At 43.0% G+C, this 15,652-nt stretch overlaps 1 protein-coding gene across 4 annotated transcripts in view; it reads right to left on the bottom strand.

The window, feature by feature from the left end:
* LOC310996901 (glucocorticoid receptor-like) overlaps positions 1 to 15,411 on the bottom strand; it is a 108,979-nt gene extending 93,568 nt beyond the window's left edge. The window contains exons 1-4 of one of the 4 annotated variants that reach the window (XM_083986418.1): positions 14,816 to 15,411; positions 10,763 to 11,138; positions 10,644 to 10,729; positions 8,432 to 9,456 (exon numbers count right to left, since the gene is read on the bottom strand). In XM_083986418.1, the coding sequence (XP_083842544.1) occupies positions 8,432 to 9,456; positions 10,644 to 10,729; positions 10,763 to 11,129 (1,478 nt within the window). In that variant the 5' untranslated portion in view covers positions 11,130 to 11,138; positions 14,816 to 15,411. Of the gene's footprint in view, positions 1 to 8,431; positions 9,457 to 10,643; positions 11,139 to 14,815 lie in introns of all 4 variants that reach the window. The other 3 variants (XM_083986419.1, XM_083986420.1, XM_083986417.1) reach the window with 3 other exon arrangements.
* Between the last annotated feature and the right edge of the window lie 241 nt (positions 15,412 to 15,652).

The raw sequence follows: 15,652 nt of genomic DNA, 5'->3' as shown, positions 1-15,652 counted from the left end.
TTGTCCACAAATGAATATATTCAACACTGACTGGTTAGAGTCCTGCAGGCAGCTGTGTTTGGGTTTACTAATATAAAAAAAAAAGCCTTTGAGTTGTTGTCACAGATGAAGTAAGAGGATAATTACACCACAAACCACCACTTCACTTTTCACCAGAGGAGGATTAATACGACTGCTTTGACTTTCCGTTGTGTTACAGTACCACAGCTCTGATATTATTAACGCTCTGTTTTTTCTGTTTTTGTTTCCATGCATTCGGTCTGAGCTGCAGAGAGAAGGAGGTTGAATAATCCTCCGTGGTGTCATGTGACCTGTTACATGTTCACAGCTCCAGCAGCAGCAGCAGCAGCAGCTCCAGCAGCAGCAGCAGCAGCAGCAGCAGCAGCAGCAGCAGCAGCAGCAGCAGCAGCAGCAGCAGCAGCAGCAGCAGCAGCAGAGTAAACAGCAGCGTGAGCAGCAGCGTAACAGACGGCTCGGCTGCTAAGAGGCCGAGGCCGAGGCCGAGACCTGCAGCTCTGGTTCCTCTGGCTTCAGACAGCCAGACCTGCACGAGGCTGCAGCATCAGGACTGTGAGTGAAGGAAACAAAACAGCGTCTTGCTGAGAAATGCATGAGGGCAGATGATGATCAGAGCTGATACGTCTGTTCTGTTCTCTGGCTGCAGCAGCATCATCATCATCATCAGCTTCATCTCTCTGTTGGACGATGAATTAACTGAGCTAGAGACACTGGGTCTGTCTGCCTTTGTCCGCTATAGGGCTGCAACTAACCATTACTTTCATTATCAATTATTTAACGGATTAATCGATTAGTTGTTTGGTCAATAAAATGTTGAAAAACATCAATCAGTGTTTCTCAAACCACCAGACGACATCGTCCTCAAATGTCTTGTTTTGTCCACAAACCAAACAGAGACTCAGTTTATTGTCATAAAGGAACAAAGAAACCAGAAATATTCACATTTAAGAAGCTGAAATCAGAGAATTTGGACATTTTTTCTTAAATAACTACACACACACACACACACACACACACACACACACACACACACACACACACACAAACCGATTATTAGATTATCAGAATAGTTGACGATTGACTTTATAATTGATTAATCGATGAATTGTTGCAGCTCTAGTGTCCGCTAATAGCGTTACGATGCATCTGCACACTCACACTGTAATACAAAGAATCACTGAGCATTTCCACACACACACACACACACACACACACACACACACACACACACAAACACACACACTGGAGGTTTGTGTTGTTTTTAGTGCAGAGAGGGACTAAAGTAGAAAGTGTTAATTAAAGAGCGGGCTGCAGAGCTGCAGTGCGTTGCAGCAGAGGTTAACTTATCTCTAAAGCCTATTAAGCAACAGGAACTCAAACAAACAATGTGGATTGAGGTTGGCATAATCTTAGAGATTACAAATCCAGGAAACTGAGTCAACAGACATCGACCTGTCTGACCTAGTTCGGCTGCAGGTTCCTTTCACTGACCTTTGGCCTCTGATTGGAGGACACAACGACCCCCCCCCCCCCCACCCCCCCATCCCATCTCCCCCTGCAGCAGCAGCAGCTCTGTCAGGTGCATGTGGCCGCTGAGTTCAACACATGGAAATTCAAGCAAAGAAAAATCTCTGTAGCAAATGTAATTAGTGCAGCAGTGAGAAGCCAATCAGCTGTGTGTGTGTCTGTTGTTATTCACCACATCAATGATTCAGTTTGATGGATTCATTCTAGTTATGATGGAATTTGGTTTTGTTAAAATAATAACTCAGAGTTGTCAGCGAGGAAAAAGCTGAAAGATTATTATAATTTCTGAGACGTCGGTCTGAGTTCAGTTCAACAGTTTTGCTTTGGGCTGTTTTCACTTTCTCCAGCAGCAGCAGCAGCAGCCTGAAGCCCAGTGAATCCTATACAACAAGAGTCACGACTTCCAGCAGCAACAGGAGATGATGATGATGATGATGATGATATCTCTGTTCCCACAAGCAGCAGCATGTTAAAGAAATGCAGCAGTAAGTTACACATGAAGGCTCCAAGTCTAGCGGCTTAATAACAACTATAACGACCGTCCTATTCACCATCATAACCACCATCATCATCATTAAGCTTCACATTCTCATCTATAGAAACACACCGGACTGGACCGGACCAGACCAGACCGGACCAGAGCTGAGATCCATCACTATCACTGCAAAAACTCAAAATCTTACCAAGAATATTTGTCTTATTTCTAGTCAAAATGTCATTTCTAGTCAAAACAAATCTCATTATAATTAAAATAAGACTCATCACATTTTAAAAAGTAGCTTGTTTTTAGACACTTTTTTACTTCTTTCAAGCTGATTTTCACTTGAAATAAGTAGAAAAATCTGATAGTGGAGCAAGTTTTTCTTTCTTATTACAAGCACAGAAAACTTTTTCTACTTATTTCAAGTGAAAATTAGTTTGAAACAAGTGAAAATGATCTATAGACAAGTTCATTTTTAGGTGATTGAGTCTTATTTTAAGTGAAAATAGTTTAGTTTTGACTAGAAATGAGACATTTTGACAAGAAATAAGACAAATATTCTTGGAAAGATGTTGAGTTTTTGCAGTGATGCTGTTGAGGTGTGTGTGTGTGGATGTGGATCAGCGTGCACGGTGGCTCTGAGGCTGCTCGCTGTCCCAGTTTGTCCTGAGGCCTGATTCTCCAGCTCCAGATCCAGATCCAGGAAGGAGGTCAGAGTCAGAGCGGCTTTAAAGTGCAGCAGGTTCTTCCTCTGTCTGTGTGTCTGTGTGTGTGTTTGTTGTTCTCATAAAAAGAAGAAACATAAACTGCAATGGAAATGCAAAACACAAAAAAAAGTCTAAAAACAACAGAAGATCATAGATTTAGGAATATTTCATTTACAGTAGTGCTGTTGTTGTTGTTGTTGTTGCTGTGGCCTCTTTTGTGTTGGTGTTAATAGGCTAAATGTTATACAACAGTTAGTTCCAACCGAGTAATCTGATTGGACAAGACACATTCCATGAGTGAGTGCTGATATACAGTAGCCTGATAACAGCACTGGGACTTTTTACATAGCCTACTTTGTCCTCCTCCTCTATTTATTTAGGCTATTGTGTTTTATTTGCCACTGCTTTTATTTGTTGTGTTTCATTTGTGAAGCACTTTGTGATTTTTATCTGTGAAAGGTGCTATATAAATAAAGATTAGGCTACTTACTTACTTACACTATCACTCGGCTGTTCAGCTGGACAGGAGCTAAGTCAGAGCCAGTGTGTTTTGATATTAGCGTTAGCTGTTGTTAGCCACATAGCTTAGCTAGGCTACTTAGCTTCAACTGTGTTTATATTGATTACATAGCAGATAAATAAATGTAATACGGTATCGATAACGTCTCTGTATCTTCACGCTGGTCCTGTTGCTCCGCTGCTAATCAGACACCGGCTCAGAACCATGACCAGAACCAGAACCAGAACCAGCTCGGTAGCTAGTAGCTTGTAGCTAGTAGCAAGCTAGTAGGAAATGTTTGTGTTGCCTAGCAATGACACTTTTACCTTATTTTATCTCATTTTAACTTATTTGATTTTGCTGTATTTTATTGCTTTCACTGTTTTTAATTGTTTTTATTTATTCTTCTTTTTTATTACCCGCTGTAAAGCACTTTGGTAGCCTACACCGAAAGGATTGTTGTAAAGTAGCCTACATTTACATTTACATAGCAACAGCCTCGTCTCCCTTCCAGTTGCGGAACTATTTGTGTTGGCGGAGTCAAAGAAATGATTAAATAAACAAACAAATCATAATCTCTTGTAGTTTATTACTGTTAACTAATAAAATATCACACTGGAGGTCGTGCTGTTGTAGCTACGGCTGCAACCTCGCGCCTACGACCGAATCACGTCCGTGCTGATACAGTAACAGCACGAACTCCAGTGTGAAGCCTGTTGCTTCATTTTAAAATCAATAAAACAAAAACTGCAAAGTTGATTTATGTTAAAAGTGTTAAAGTGTTAAAGTCTGTCAGGACTCAGACTCAATGTTCATTTTGGAATAAAACACTGAGTTTAAAATACTGAAGCGTCAAACACGTGGGTGTGGGTGTGTGTGTCGGCCTTGGCCCTGACTTCTACAGTCTGCAGCACACTCCACTAACTCAGCAGCATGTGTGTGTGTGTGTGTGTGTGTGTGTGTGTTTGCATGCATGACATCTCCGTGTGCAGCAGCCTTCGCGTGTCTCTGTGAAATATGCAGCAGAGACTCTGAGGCCTGAAGAGGTGAGACAGAAAAAAAGTGACCGACCAACAGAGAGAGGCAGCGGCCCCCACCAGGGCAGAGATATGTACACGTGGCCTCAGTCTCAGCCTCTCTGTGCACACACACACACAGACACACACCAAACACACACACACACACACACACATGCACACACAGACACACACACACACACATACACGCAGGCTGTGTCTTGCTGTCCCGGCCCACACTGACGCATGTAGCGCAGCAACAGAGACGAGTCAGCAGCTCAGGAGCCTTTTTTACAGTCAGAGAGCATGACTCAGAGGGTTTTATGATGAGATTTTTTACTTTTTTAAAACAGATAAAACACACACACACACACACACACACACACACACACACACACACACACACACACACACACACACACACAGAGCGATGTCCTTTCTGGTTAAGTGTTATCTCCTGCACGCCGACAAGATGCAACAGCGCCGTCTCGTCTCTACTTAATCAAAGTGGTGTCGTGCTGCTTGGAGGATTTTTTTTTACAGTGTATCAACAAGGGGCCTCGAACAGGAAGCATCAACATTTGTCTGTTTGATTATCAGTTACATAACCACCAGAGCAACACGACAGACGAAGCCAAGCCTTCTTTTTTTCCAACGGTGCTGAGAATTCCCACAGCACACGAAGGCAAAGGCGTGCGGTCGACGGTCGACCATCTACAGCAGCACACACAGCGCTCGCTTGCTCGCTCGCTCGCAGTCGGTTGCTATGCAAACTGGTGTGGTAACCATGGGGGAGCTGTAGTAATTTTTCATTCTCACTCATAAAACAGTTGTACAGTAGACCGGCTGGTATCTGATGACATCGTTAGTCAGAGCTGCTGCTGCTGCTGCTGTACATTGGGCACTTCCTTTATCTAATGATCTGCACCGGAGCTCACACATGCACACACACACATGCACACACACACATGTAGCAGCCTGTGTGTGTCTATAAATATGATGAACACCACAATCCTCACACACACTGAGTTGCTGTCACGTCACATGTCACAAGTGAAGCTGTCAATAAACTGTGGAATGTGGATTCATGGGAAAATGTCACTGTGTGGAATTTAAAAGGTAATTGAGACGGATATTAATTATGACTTTCTGTAAAACGCATGATTAGCTAACTGATGATGATGATGATGATGCAAGTGATAATTAGTTTAGTTAATAAACAGGTTTGTACTTTGAAAGACAAGTTTCTGTGTCATGGAAACCAAAGAAAGATAAAGAGAGAGATGAAAGAGAGAAGGATTCTGCATCGTTCAGCTGAGACGCAACCAACATGAAGGCACCAGGAAGTAGCCTGCCCTGGTTACAACGGTGATTGGCATTACACATCTGAGATTTTAAGAAAAGACAACACTAACTGCTCACATTTCATGACAATCAGCATGTGAGAAAGAGAGAGAGATCTGGACTGACAGCAGCACTTCACTGTGACTCATGGACTAAAAGCTCCCGTTGGTTCCATTTACAGCTGCAACAAAAAGTATGTGAGCAATTTTTAATTGCTTTGCTTTTTTTCCACTGCAGCTCTGCAGTTTGCCGCTCCACAACACTAATGGGAAAATGTTTTGTGGACTGATGAAACTAAGATTCATTTTTTAGTATTTTTTGTACATATGGTGTAAAAATGGCGCTGCATCATGTCAGGGCGGCTCCACCAGCTGAAGCTCAGTAGAAGTTGTGTGATGCAGCAGAACAACAACCCTAAACACTGAAGTAAATCTCCTATCTGGATCATCTTAGAGGAGCTTCAACAAAAGAAATTCCACCTTTGGGAGCCATTCACACCAGACATCCCATAATAACATGGCTGAGCTGAAGCAGTTCTGTAGAATTCATCCTGAGTGTTGATCAGTTCTGACCTGCAGCAGCTACAGGAAACGTTGGGTTGAGGTTGTTGCTGCCAAAGGAGCTTCAACCAGTTGTAAATGTGAATGTTTAATTGAAATGTTCAATAAAGACATGAAATATTATAATTGTTCGTGTGGCATTAGGTGAAGCATGTTGTGATTGTGGCGATGGGATCACATAAAAATAACCAGTTATTGCAGAAAACTAAGAAATTCCAAAGGGTTCACACTTTTTCTATGAAAGTTTAACCTGGTTGCACTGCAAAAACTCAAAATCTATCCAAGAATATTTGTCGTATTTCTTGTCAAAATGTCTCATTTCTAGTCAAAACTAAACTCTTTTCACTTAAAATAAGACTCATCACCTAAAAATTAACTTGTTTTTAGATAATTTCACTTGTTTCAAACAAATTTTCAATTGAAATAAGTAGAAAAATCTGCCAGTGAAAGCAAGTTTTTTGTGCTTGTAATAAAAAACTTGCTCCACTATCAGATTTTTTTCTACTTATTTCAAGTGAAAATCTGCTTGAAAGAAGTAAAAAGTGTCTAAAAACAAACTGCTTTTTAATGTGATGAGTCTTATTCTAAGTAGAATTAGATTTGTTTTGACTAGAAATAAGACAAATATTCTTGGTAAGATTTTCACAAAGCAGCTGGAGCCAAACAACCACAACCACGCTCATGGAATAGAAACTCATATCTGTCTTTAAACGCTGCACTTTACCACCACACACACACACACACACACACACACACCTCTCAGTCACAGCGGCTCATTTCCCTCTAATAAAAACATGACCACACTGCATCCTCACAAATGCACATATCATGTTTTCTCAATGAATCATTTCCTGTCAGATTATCAGATTTCATAACGTTTTTTTCTTGTTAAAGCTATAGCGCCATGTTACAGCGCAATTTTGGAAAATCACCAGCGTGTAGAACATGGACGGATTACGATAAGTAGCAGCCGAGTACGAGAACAACATTTCACAACTCTCTCTGACACACTGGCAGATTTTCAAAATAAAACTCAAGAGAAACCGCCGACATGTGGACACAGAGCTGTGTGACCTTCTCTTTATAACTCTGAGTTCAAACTCTGATCATTTGTCACACTGTTCATAAAATGTGATGTGGATTGGAGCAGTGTGTGTGTGTGTGTGTGTGTGTGTGTGTGTGTGTGTGTGTGTGTGTGTGTGTGTGTGTGTGTGTCCTGTTGCTGTGCAGTGTGGCGCTCCCTCCAAAAAGACTAAAGGCAGCGGCCAAGCTTCATGTGGACAAACACCTCATCACCTGATCGCCCTCTTTAAACTCACTGACATGAGGTTTCTGGTTTCACACACACACACACACACACACACACACACACACACACACACACACACACACACACACACACACACACACACATCACTGAACCGTTTATTTATAATCTTAATATCGCCTCAAAAATATTAAAGGGATAGTTCAACATTTTGGCAAATTGTGCCCATTGCCATAATCCCTATAGTCATAGCAGTAGGTTTGTTACCTTTAATTGTTGGTGCAAGCTGTTTTTAGAACGGCGGAGCAGAGCCGTGAGCTGCTCAGAGCTACGCTACGGAGGATAATTATGGGATTTCTTTGGTTTCCCTCCATCAAACTCATCAAATACACAATCCAACAACTCCACAACGCTCTGGTGGACAAGTTGTGAGCTGCACATTCACCACGCTATGAGATAATAACACAACGTTACCACACAGAGTTGTTTTAGAGGGAAATACAGAGACTGTTGATGAAAAACTGTCCCTGAAGGCAACGCACATCAGCTGTTTTGCATGAATTTCCCTCTAAAACAACTCTGTGTGGTAACGTTGTGTTATTATCTCATAGCGTGGTGAATGTGCAGCTCACAACTTGTCCACCAGAGCGTTGTGGAGTTGTTGGATTGTGTATTTGATGAGTTTGATGAGGTGAAACCAAGAAATCCCATAATGAGCCTCCGTAGTGTAGCTCTGAGCAGCTCACGGCTCTGCTCCGCCGTTCTAAAAACAGCTTGCACCGGTCGACAATTAAAGGTAACGAACCTACTGCTATTATGACTATAGGGATTATGGCAATGGGCCAATTTGCCAAAATGTTGTTGAACTTATCCCTTTAAGCAGTGTTTCTAAATGCACTAAAGAAACTGCATGGTCGTACTGTATCATTCTGAATATTGGACTTTAGACAGCGCCGTCTCGTAGCTGAGACCACAACAACACAGAGTGAATCACGTGAACAGTTGAACTCACCTAGAGAAGCTGACGGAGAACGGAGCTAGAGCCGTGGCGGAGGAGAGCCCGTCGTCTCCATAGCGACCCCCCCTGGTCCAACCCTCCCCAGCAAACATGGGAAAAGGCTTCTGGTCGACGACGGCGGCCGAGGAGGAGGAGGAGGAGGAGGACGAGGACGCGGCGGCGGCGCTGGCTTTGAAGAGGAAACCTGCTCCCATGGCGTGCAGAGCGCTCATACTCATGCTGCTCTGGAGACACTGCTGCTGCTGCTGCTGCTGCTGCTGCTGCTGCTGCTGCTGCTGCTGCTGCTGCTGCTGCTGCTGCTGCTGCTGCTGCTGCTGCTGGCAGAAACTCGAACCGCCACCGTCCAGCTTCTCCTGCTTCACCACGCCCGGGGTTCGGATGTGGGTGAAGGAGTCGGAGTCGTCCGGGTCTTTCTCCTCCTTGATCATGACGGTGGAGAGGAGATTCGGCGGTAGTAGGTGATGATGCTGCTGCTGCTGCTGAAGCTGCTGAAGCTGCTGCAGCTGCTGATGCTGCTGGTGGAGGTGATGATGGTGCTGCATGGCGTGCTGCTGCTGCTGCTGCTGCTGCTGCTGCTGCTCCGTGCCGTTCACATTGGTACAGTTTCCTCCGTTTACCTCCTTCAGCAGACCCACACCGCCGCTGTCGTGCAGGATTTCCCCCAAATGCGCCACTTCTGAATCCAGCTCGATGTCGCTGATCTCCGGCAGCGACGTGGGCAGGTCCAGATGCTGCCAGATCTCCGTATCCTCCAGCAAGCGGCTGTTTGTCGCTGCTGCGCTGTTGTTGTTCACTGCTGCTGCATCCAAATCACAACAGAGACCGGCGCCCGCGTGTCCGCCCCCGAAGGCCGCCGCCAGGTCCTTCTCCAGAGAAAAGCTGCTGCTGCTGCTGCTGCTCCCACCCCCCCCTGGCTGCTGCTGCTCCTGCTTGATGATGCGCGGGGGGAACAGGTCGGGCAGAGGCAGGTTGCCCAGGACGGACGAGACCATGGACGTCCGGCTCAGCTCGGAGATGCTCTGGTAGATAGATGGATAAGACAGATAGATATACTTTATTGATCCCAAGCTGGGGAATTACAGTGCAGCAGCAGCAGCAGCAGCTTTACACAGACACACACTGACGATACAGTGACGATAACAACATATAATAATATAAGAATATAAAGAACAAACTATACATAATAAAATAGCAAAATAGCAATAGCAAATACACTGCAAAAACTCAAAATCTTTCCAAGAATATTTGTCGTATTTCTTGTCAAAATGTCTCATTTCTAGTCAAAACTAATCTCTTTCCACTTAAAATAAGACTCATCACCTAAAAATGAACTTGTTTTTAGATCATTTTCACTTGTTTCAAACACATTTTCACTTGAAATGAGTAGAAAAATCTGCCAGTGAAAGCAAGTTTTCTTGTAATAAGAAAGAAAAACTTGCTCCACTATCAGATTTTTCGACTTATTTCAAGTGAATATATGCTTGAAAGAAGTAAAAAGTGTCTAAAAACAAGTGTCCTTTTAAGTGATTTTACGTATAATGAGATTAGTGACGATGACAACATATAAGAATATGAAGAAGAAACTATACATAGTAAAAAAGCAACAGCAAATACACTGCAAAAACTTCACTACAAATTTCACTAGTAAGCCGTGTAATAAGTGTGATAATGTGTAGCTAGCAGGATGGATGGCTCTGTGGGGATTTCAGTCGGGCTTTCTAGTGAAATAAATCATTTGAAGCAGCCCAAGTTTCATCCACCCGCCCAATGCAAGTTTTTTCCCGCCGCCTGATGTAATCAAGAGTTACCCAGTTCACTGCAAAAACTCAAAATCTTTCCAAGAATATTTGTCGTATTTCTTGTCAAAATGTCTCATTTCTAGTCAAAACTAATCTCTTTCCACTTAAAATAAGATTCATTACCTAAAAATGAACTTGTTTTTAGATAATTCCACTTGTTTCAAACGTATTCAAACGTATTTTGCTTGTAATAAGAAAGAAAAACTTGCTCCACTATCAGATTTTTCTACTTATTCCAAGTAAAAATCTGCTTGAAAGAAGTAAAAAGTGTCTAAAAACAAGCTACTTTGTACTTGTTTTGACTAGAAATGAAACATTTTGACTAGAAATAAGACAAATATTCTTGGTAAGATTTGGAGTGTTTACAGTGTAAAGTGCACAGTGAGTGTAAGTTATGAGCAGAACACCTGGTTGAGCAGCGACACGTCGTCCTCTAGGTTGAACATCCCAACATCTGGATGCTGCTGCTGCTGCTGCTGCTGCTGCTGCTGCTGCTGCTGCTGCTGCTGCTGCTGCTGCTGCTGCTTCTGCATCCGGATCAGTTTCCCCTCCTTCGTGTCCGAGCTCGGCTCACACAGGCCGTGATGCTGCTGCGGCGGCGGCGGAAGGGAATCGAACAGGCCGACAATAAACTCGCCCACTCTTTGATGCTCTTTGGTTCTTCCAGCCTGTCCTCCGTTGGGCGTCGGCGTGGGAGTGGGAGTAGGAGTGGGCGTGGGCAGGTGCATGGTGGCGATGGCGGCGGTGGTGGCCACGGCGACGGGCTGCAGCAGCGAACCAGCTGTGGTGTCACCGGCCGCCGCTCCTCCTCCTCCTCCTCCTCCTCCTCCTGTCTCCACAAATGTCAAACTGTCGTCTGGATTACCATTACGCTTCAGTCCACCCTGATCCATGTCTCTGTCCTGACACACAGAGAGAGAAGAGTTAAACACAGAAACACAGAGACCATAGAGGACTAAATATATCACAAGACACATGAAAACACACTGCAAAAACTCAATCATTTTTATTTCTAGTCAAAATGTCATTTGTAGTCAAAACAAATCTCATTCTACTTAAAATAAGACTCATCACATTAAAAGCAGCTTGTTTTTAGACACTTTTTACTTCTTTCAAGCAGATTTTCACTTGAAATAAGTAGAAAAGTCTGATAGTGGAGCAAGTTTTTCTTTCTTATTACAAGCACAAAAAACTTGCTTTTACTGGCAGATTTTTCTACTTATTTCAAGTGAAAATTAGTTTGAAACAAGTGAAAATGATCTAAAAACAAGTTAATTTATAGGTGATGAGTCTCATTTTAAGTGAAAAGAGATTAGTTTTGACTAGAAATGAGACATTTTGACAAGAAATATGACAAATATTCTTGGAAAGATTTTGAGTTTTTGCAGTGCTCATAAACACCGAGACGATAGATGACAAAATATATCAGAAGACACATGAAAACACTTATTTTTGGAATAAAGCTCCTCCACAGGAATAAGAGTATGAAACATCTGGATTAGAGCTGCAGCAATTAATCGAATAATAATCGGTTATTAAATGAATCGTCAACTATTTTGATAATCGAATCGAACAAAAAGTCCAAACTCTCTGGTTCCAGCTTCTTCAATGTGAATATTTCTGGTTTCTTTGTTCCTTTATGACAATAAACTGAGTCTCTCTTTGGTTTGTGGACAAAACAAGACATTTGAGGACGATGTCGTCTGGTGGTTTGAGAAACACTGATTGACGTTTTTCAACATTGTTTAACATTTTATTGACCAAACAACTAATCGATTAATCGTTTAAAATAATCGATAATGAAAATAATCGTTGCTGCAGCCCTAAAAAAAACAGAAACAAATCTATCAGAAGACAAATGAAAAGCCTTTTCCTCCCACAGGAATAAGAGTATGAAACATCTGGATTATGAATGTGTGTGTTGCTGCTCTGCTCTGTCTCTTATCTCCACTGCTCTTTTTTATTTATTTTCATTTTTCAAGAAGTGACAGCAGCCAAATCACACAACAGGCCTGGTCTCCTGCTCTCTCACACACACATACACACACACACACACACACACACAGACACACACACACCCACCCACAGTGGAGCAATATGGCAGAGACACAAACTGAGCTCAGTGAGACGGAGAGGGGAGGCCACCGCCACCACGGCCGTTACATAAGATGATTCATGTTATCTCTTCTCTCTCTGAGCTCCATACTGCTGCTGCTGCTGCTGCTGCAGGACGACCACCACCACGTTGTCGCTTCACGTACCGGTTGTGTTTCAGGCTGAAGCTCAACATGTGTTGCAGCAACAACAACAACAACAACAACACATCTGCTGAGAGAGATGAACACACTCTGGGCCTCTGGGCTTCTTCTCTACACTGCAAAAACTCAACATCTTACCAAGAATATTTGTCTTATTTCTATTTAAAACTAATCTAATTCTACTTAAAATAAGACTCATCATATTAAAAAGTAGCTTGTTTTTAGACACTTTTTACTTCTTTCAAGCTGATTTTCATTTGAAATAAGTAGAAAAATCTGATAGTGGAGCAAGTTTTTCTTTCTTATTACAAGCACGAAAAACTTCCTTTCACTGGCAGGTTTTTTCTACTTATTTCAAATGAAAATGTGTTTGAAACAAGTGAAAATGATGTAAAAACAAGTTCATTTTGAGGCGATGAATCTTATTTTAAGTATAAAGAGTTTAGTTTTGACTAGAAATGAGACATTTTAACAAGAAATGAGACAAATATTATGGAAAGATTTTGAGTTTTTGCAGTGTAACAGCCACCACCGACTCTCTGTCTCCATTGGCTGGAAGGAGCAGCTCCACAACTCAAAGTTTGCTTTAAAATATTATATATATATATACAGTATATAATGATAATCTAGAATAAAACAGTTGAATTAGATCTAGTAAAATCAAATAAAGTGAGTGCAGCCTGTCTGTCAGGGTCTGAATCATGTATCTGTTGATCATTAACACACTGATCGGCCTCGTTTCTTCAGGAGCAGAACTGAACTGGATTCACTAACAACAACATGTGAACATCCAGGCCACCGTAGCTACTCTCTCTCTCTCTCTTTCTTTTTCTTTTCTGTTCTTTTCTGTTCTTATGTAAATCTGTTACTACGTCGTGACATTCTTCCTTCTGGCACTTTGCTTATCTACCGCTGCTGCTGCTGCTGCTGCTGCTGCTGCTGCTGCACTTTGGTGCTAATAGTAAAGTCCATGAACTTATTATAAGGGGGGCGGGGCGGAGGGGATCTGCTCTACAGGAATTAATTTATCCCACTGAGAAAAAACGAGAAGGTTTTTGTTTTGTTTTGATTGTTTTGTTTTGGTTGGAGGTGTCACCACCACTTCCCCCGCCCACGTGACGCTGCAACACACGGCTGCGTTTACATTATTAGGCTAGGTAGCCTACATATGACCGACTACACTGCAAAAACTCAAAATCTTTCCAAGAATATTTGTCTTATTTCTTGTCAAAATGTCTCATTTCTAGTCAAAACGAATCTCTTTCCACTTAAAATGAGACTCAACTTGTTTTTAGATAATTCTCACTTGTTCACTTGTTTGAAACAAATTTTCACTTGAAATAAGTAGAAAAATCTGCCAGTGAAAGCAGGTTTTTTGTGCTTGTAATAAGAAAGAAAAACTTGCTCCACTCTCAGATTTTTCTACTTATTTCAAGTGAAAATCTGCTTGAAAGAAGTAAAAAGTGTCTAAAAACAAGCTGCTTTTTAATGTGATGAGTCTTATTTTAAGCATAATGAGATTTGTTTTGACTAGAAATGACATTTTGACTAGAAATAAGACAAATAGCCTATTCTTGGTAAGATATTTGAGTTTTTGCAGTGTATATACACACACCCACACACACACATACACACGACTCCTTCAACACTCGCGATGTTACAAGTTTAAATAAAAACTTGCAGCTTTTTTCCATCCTGTAGCAGCCTACTACTTTTCCTGCCGAAGCCGCTTTAGTGCAACCTGTTGGCGGCGCCGGGAAGTGCGGGGTGGGGGAGTGTTGGGGGGGGTTGGGGAGGGGGTGAAGGGGGGAGGAAGGGGGGGTAGATAAGCAGCAGCCGCCCCATGGAAGTTAGTTTGTGCAACATTTCCAGTGTCTTACACACACACACACACACACACACACACAAAAACCCAACAATCAAACAAACGGCTGCTGCGGTGACAAGACAACACGCTGCTGCTGCTGCTCGTCTGTCTGACACTGACAGCGGCCCCTGAACGCAGCACGTCGACCCCTGAACGCAGCACGTCGTCGGCCTGTATAAAAGCTGCTGCACCAGCGGCAGCACACACACAGTTGTTGTTGTTTCATATACATATAAATATACATATAGCTACATATAAAGAAAAGAGAGGAAAAACTAAACCCTCCCTGCTGCTGTCAACATGAGAGCAGCGACCTGACAGCAGCAGCAGCGGTGTGTGTGTGGAGGCGGACAGACAGTGTGTGTGTGTGTGTGTGTGTGTGTGTGTGTGTGTGTGTGTGTGTGTGTGTGTGTGTGTGTGTGTGTGTGTGTGTGTGTGTGTGTGTGTGTCCTACCTGTAGCCGGTCAGCTCATCTCCCTCAGCCCCGAGCTGGACAGAAGAAAAAAGAAAAAAAGAAAAAGGAAGAAGGAAAAGAGAAAGCAGCAGCTCTATAGGGAATAATAATAATCTCTCTCTCTCTGAGTCCGTGAAGTGTCAGCGCGCCATCGTCCTCAGTCAGGATCAACTACACAACTCTTCTCCTCCAGTGGATCAACTCCTCTTCTTTCTCTAAAGTCAACAACACCAACACCGTCGCTGTGTTCCTCCTATGCGCGGCGCCGTTCCGTTCCGTTCCGTTCCGCCGATCCGTCGATAACTTTCACCGCGAAGGGCTGAGTTGAGAGGAGGAGGAGAAGAGGAGAAGAGGAGGAGGAAGGGAGGAGGAGGGGGGAGAGAAGAGAAGAGAAGAGAAGAGAAGAGAAGAGGAGCGGAGAGAGGTCGATCGATAGGTCCGTGGTTAGTATAGTTAGTTAGTCGGTGTGTGGATGATATAATAATAAATCCTCCGTGGCGGCTATTCGACACCGTGTTCCTCCGCCGCTGCGCTGCGCTGCGCTGCGCTCCTCTCGCTCCGTCACCAACATTAAAGTTATATAATTGCGCCGCGCTGCTCTCAGTCTCAACTGCAAACTCAGGCAGGGCAGGGCGGACTGGGGGGGGGGGGGAGTCAAGTCACATATGGAGCAGCAGCAGCACTTCCGCTTGTGCCCTTTAACAATAAAAGCTCTGGTGTGGTTGTTCCTGTCATTACGTCACATCCTCCTTGTTTAAAGCGATAGTTCAACATTTTGGCCTATCTATCTAACTATCTTCTATAAAGCATGGTTACTGCCTTATAAGTTTTGCATCT

Source organism: Trachurus trachurus (genome assembly GCF_905171665.1).
Source record: "Trachurus trachurus genome assembly, chromosome: 14".
Lineage (NCBI taxonomy): Eukaryota > Metazoa > Chordata > Actinopteri > Carangiformes > Carangidae > Trachurus > Trachurus trachurus.
The sequence above is the reverse complement of the archived record's forward strand: the minus strand, read 5'-3'. Positions and strand labels throughout refer to the sequence as shown.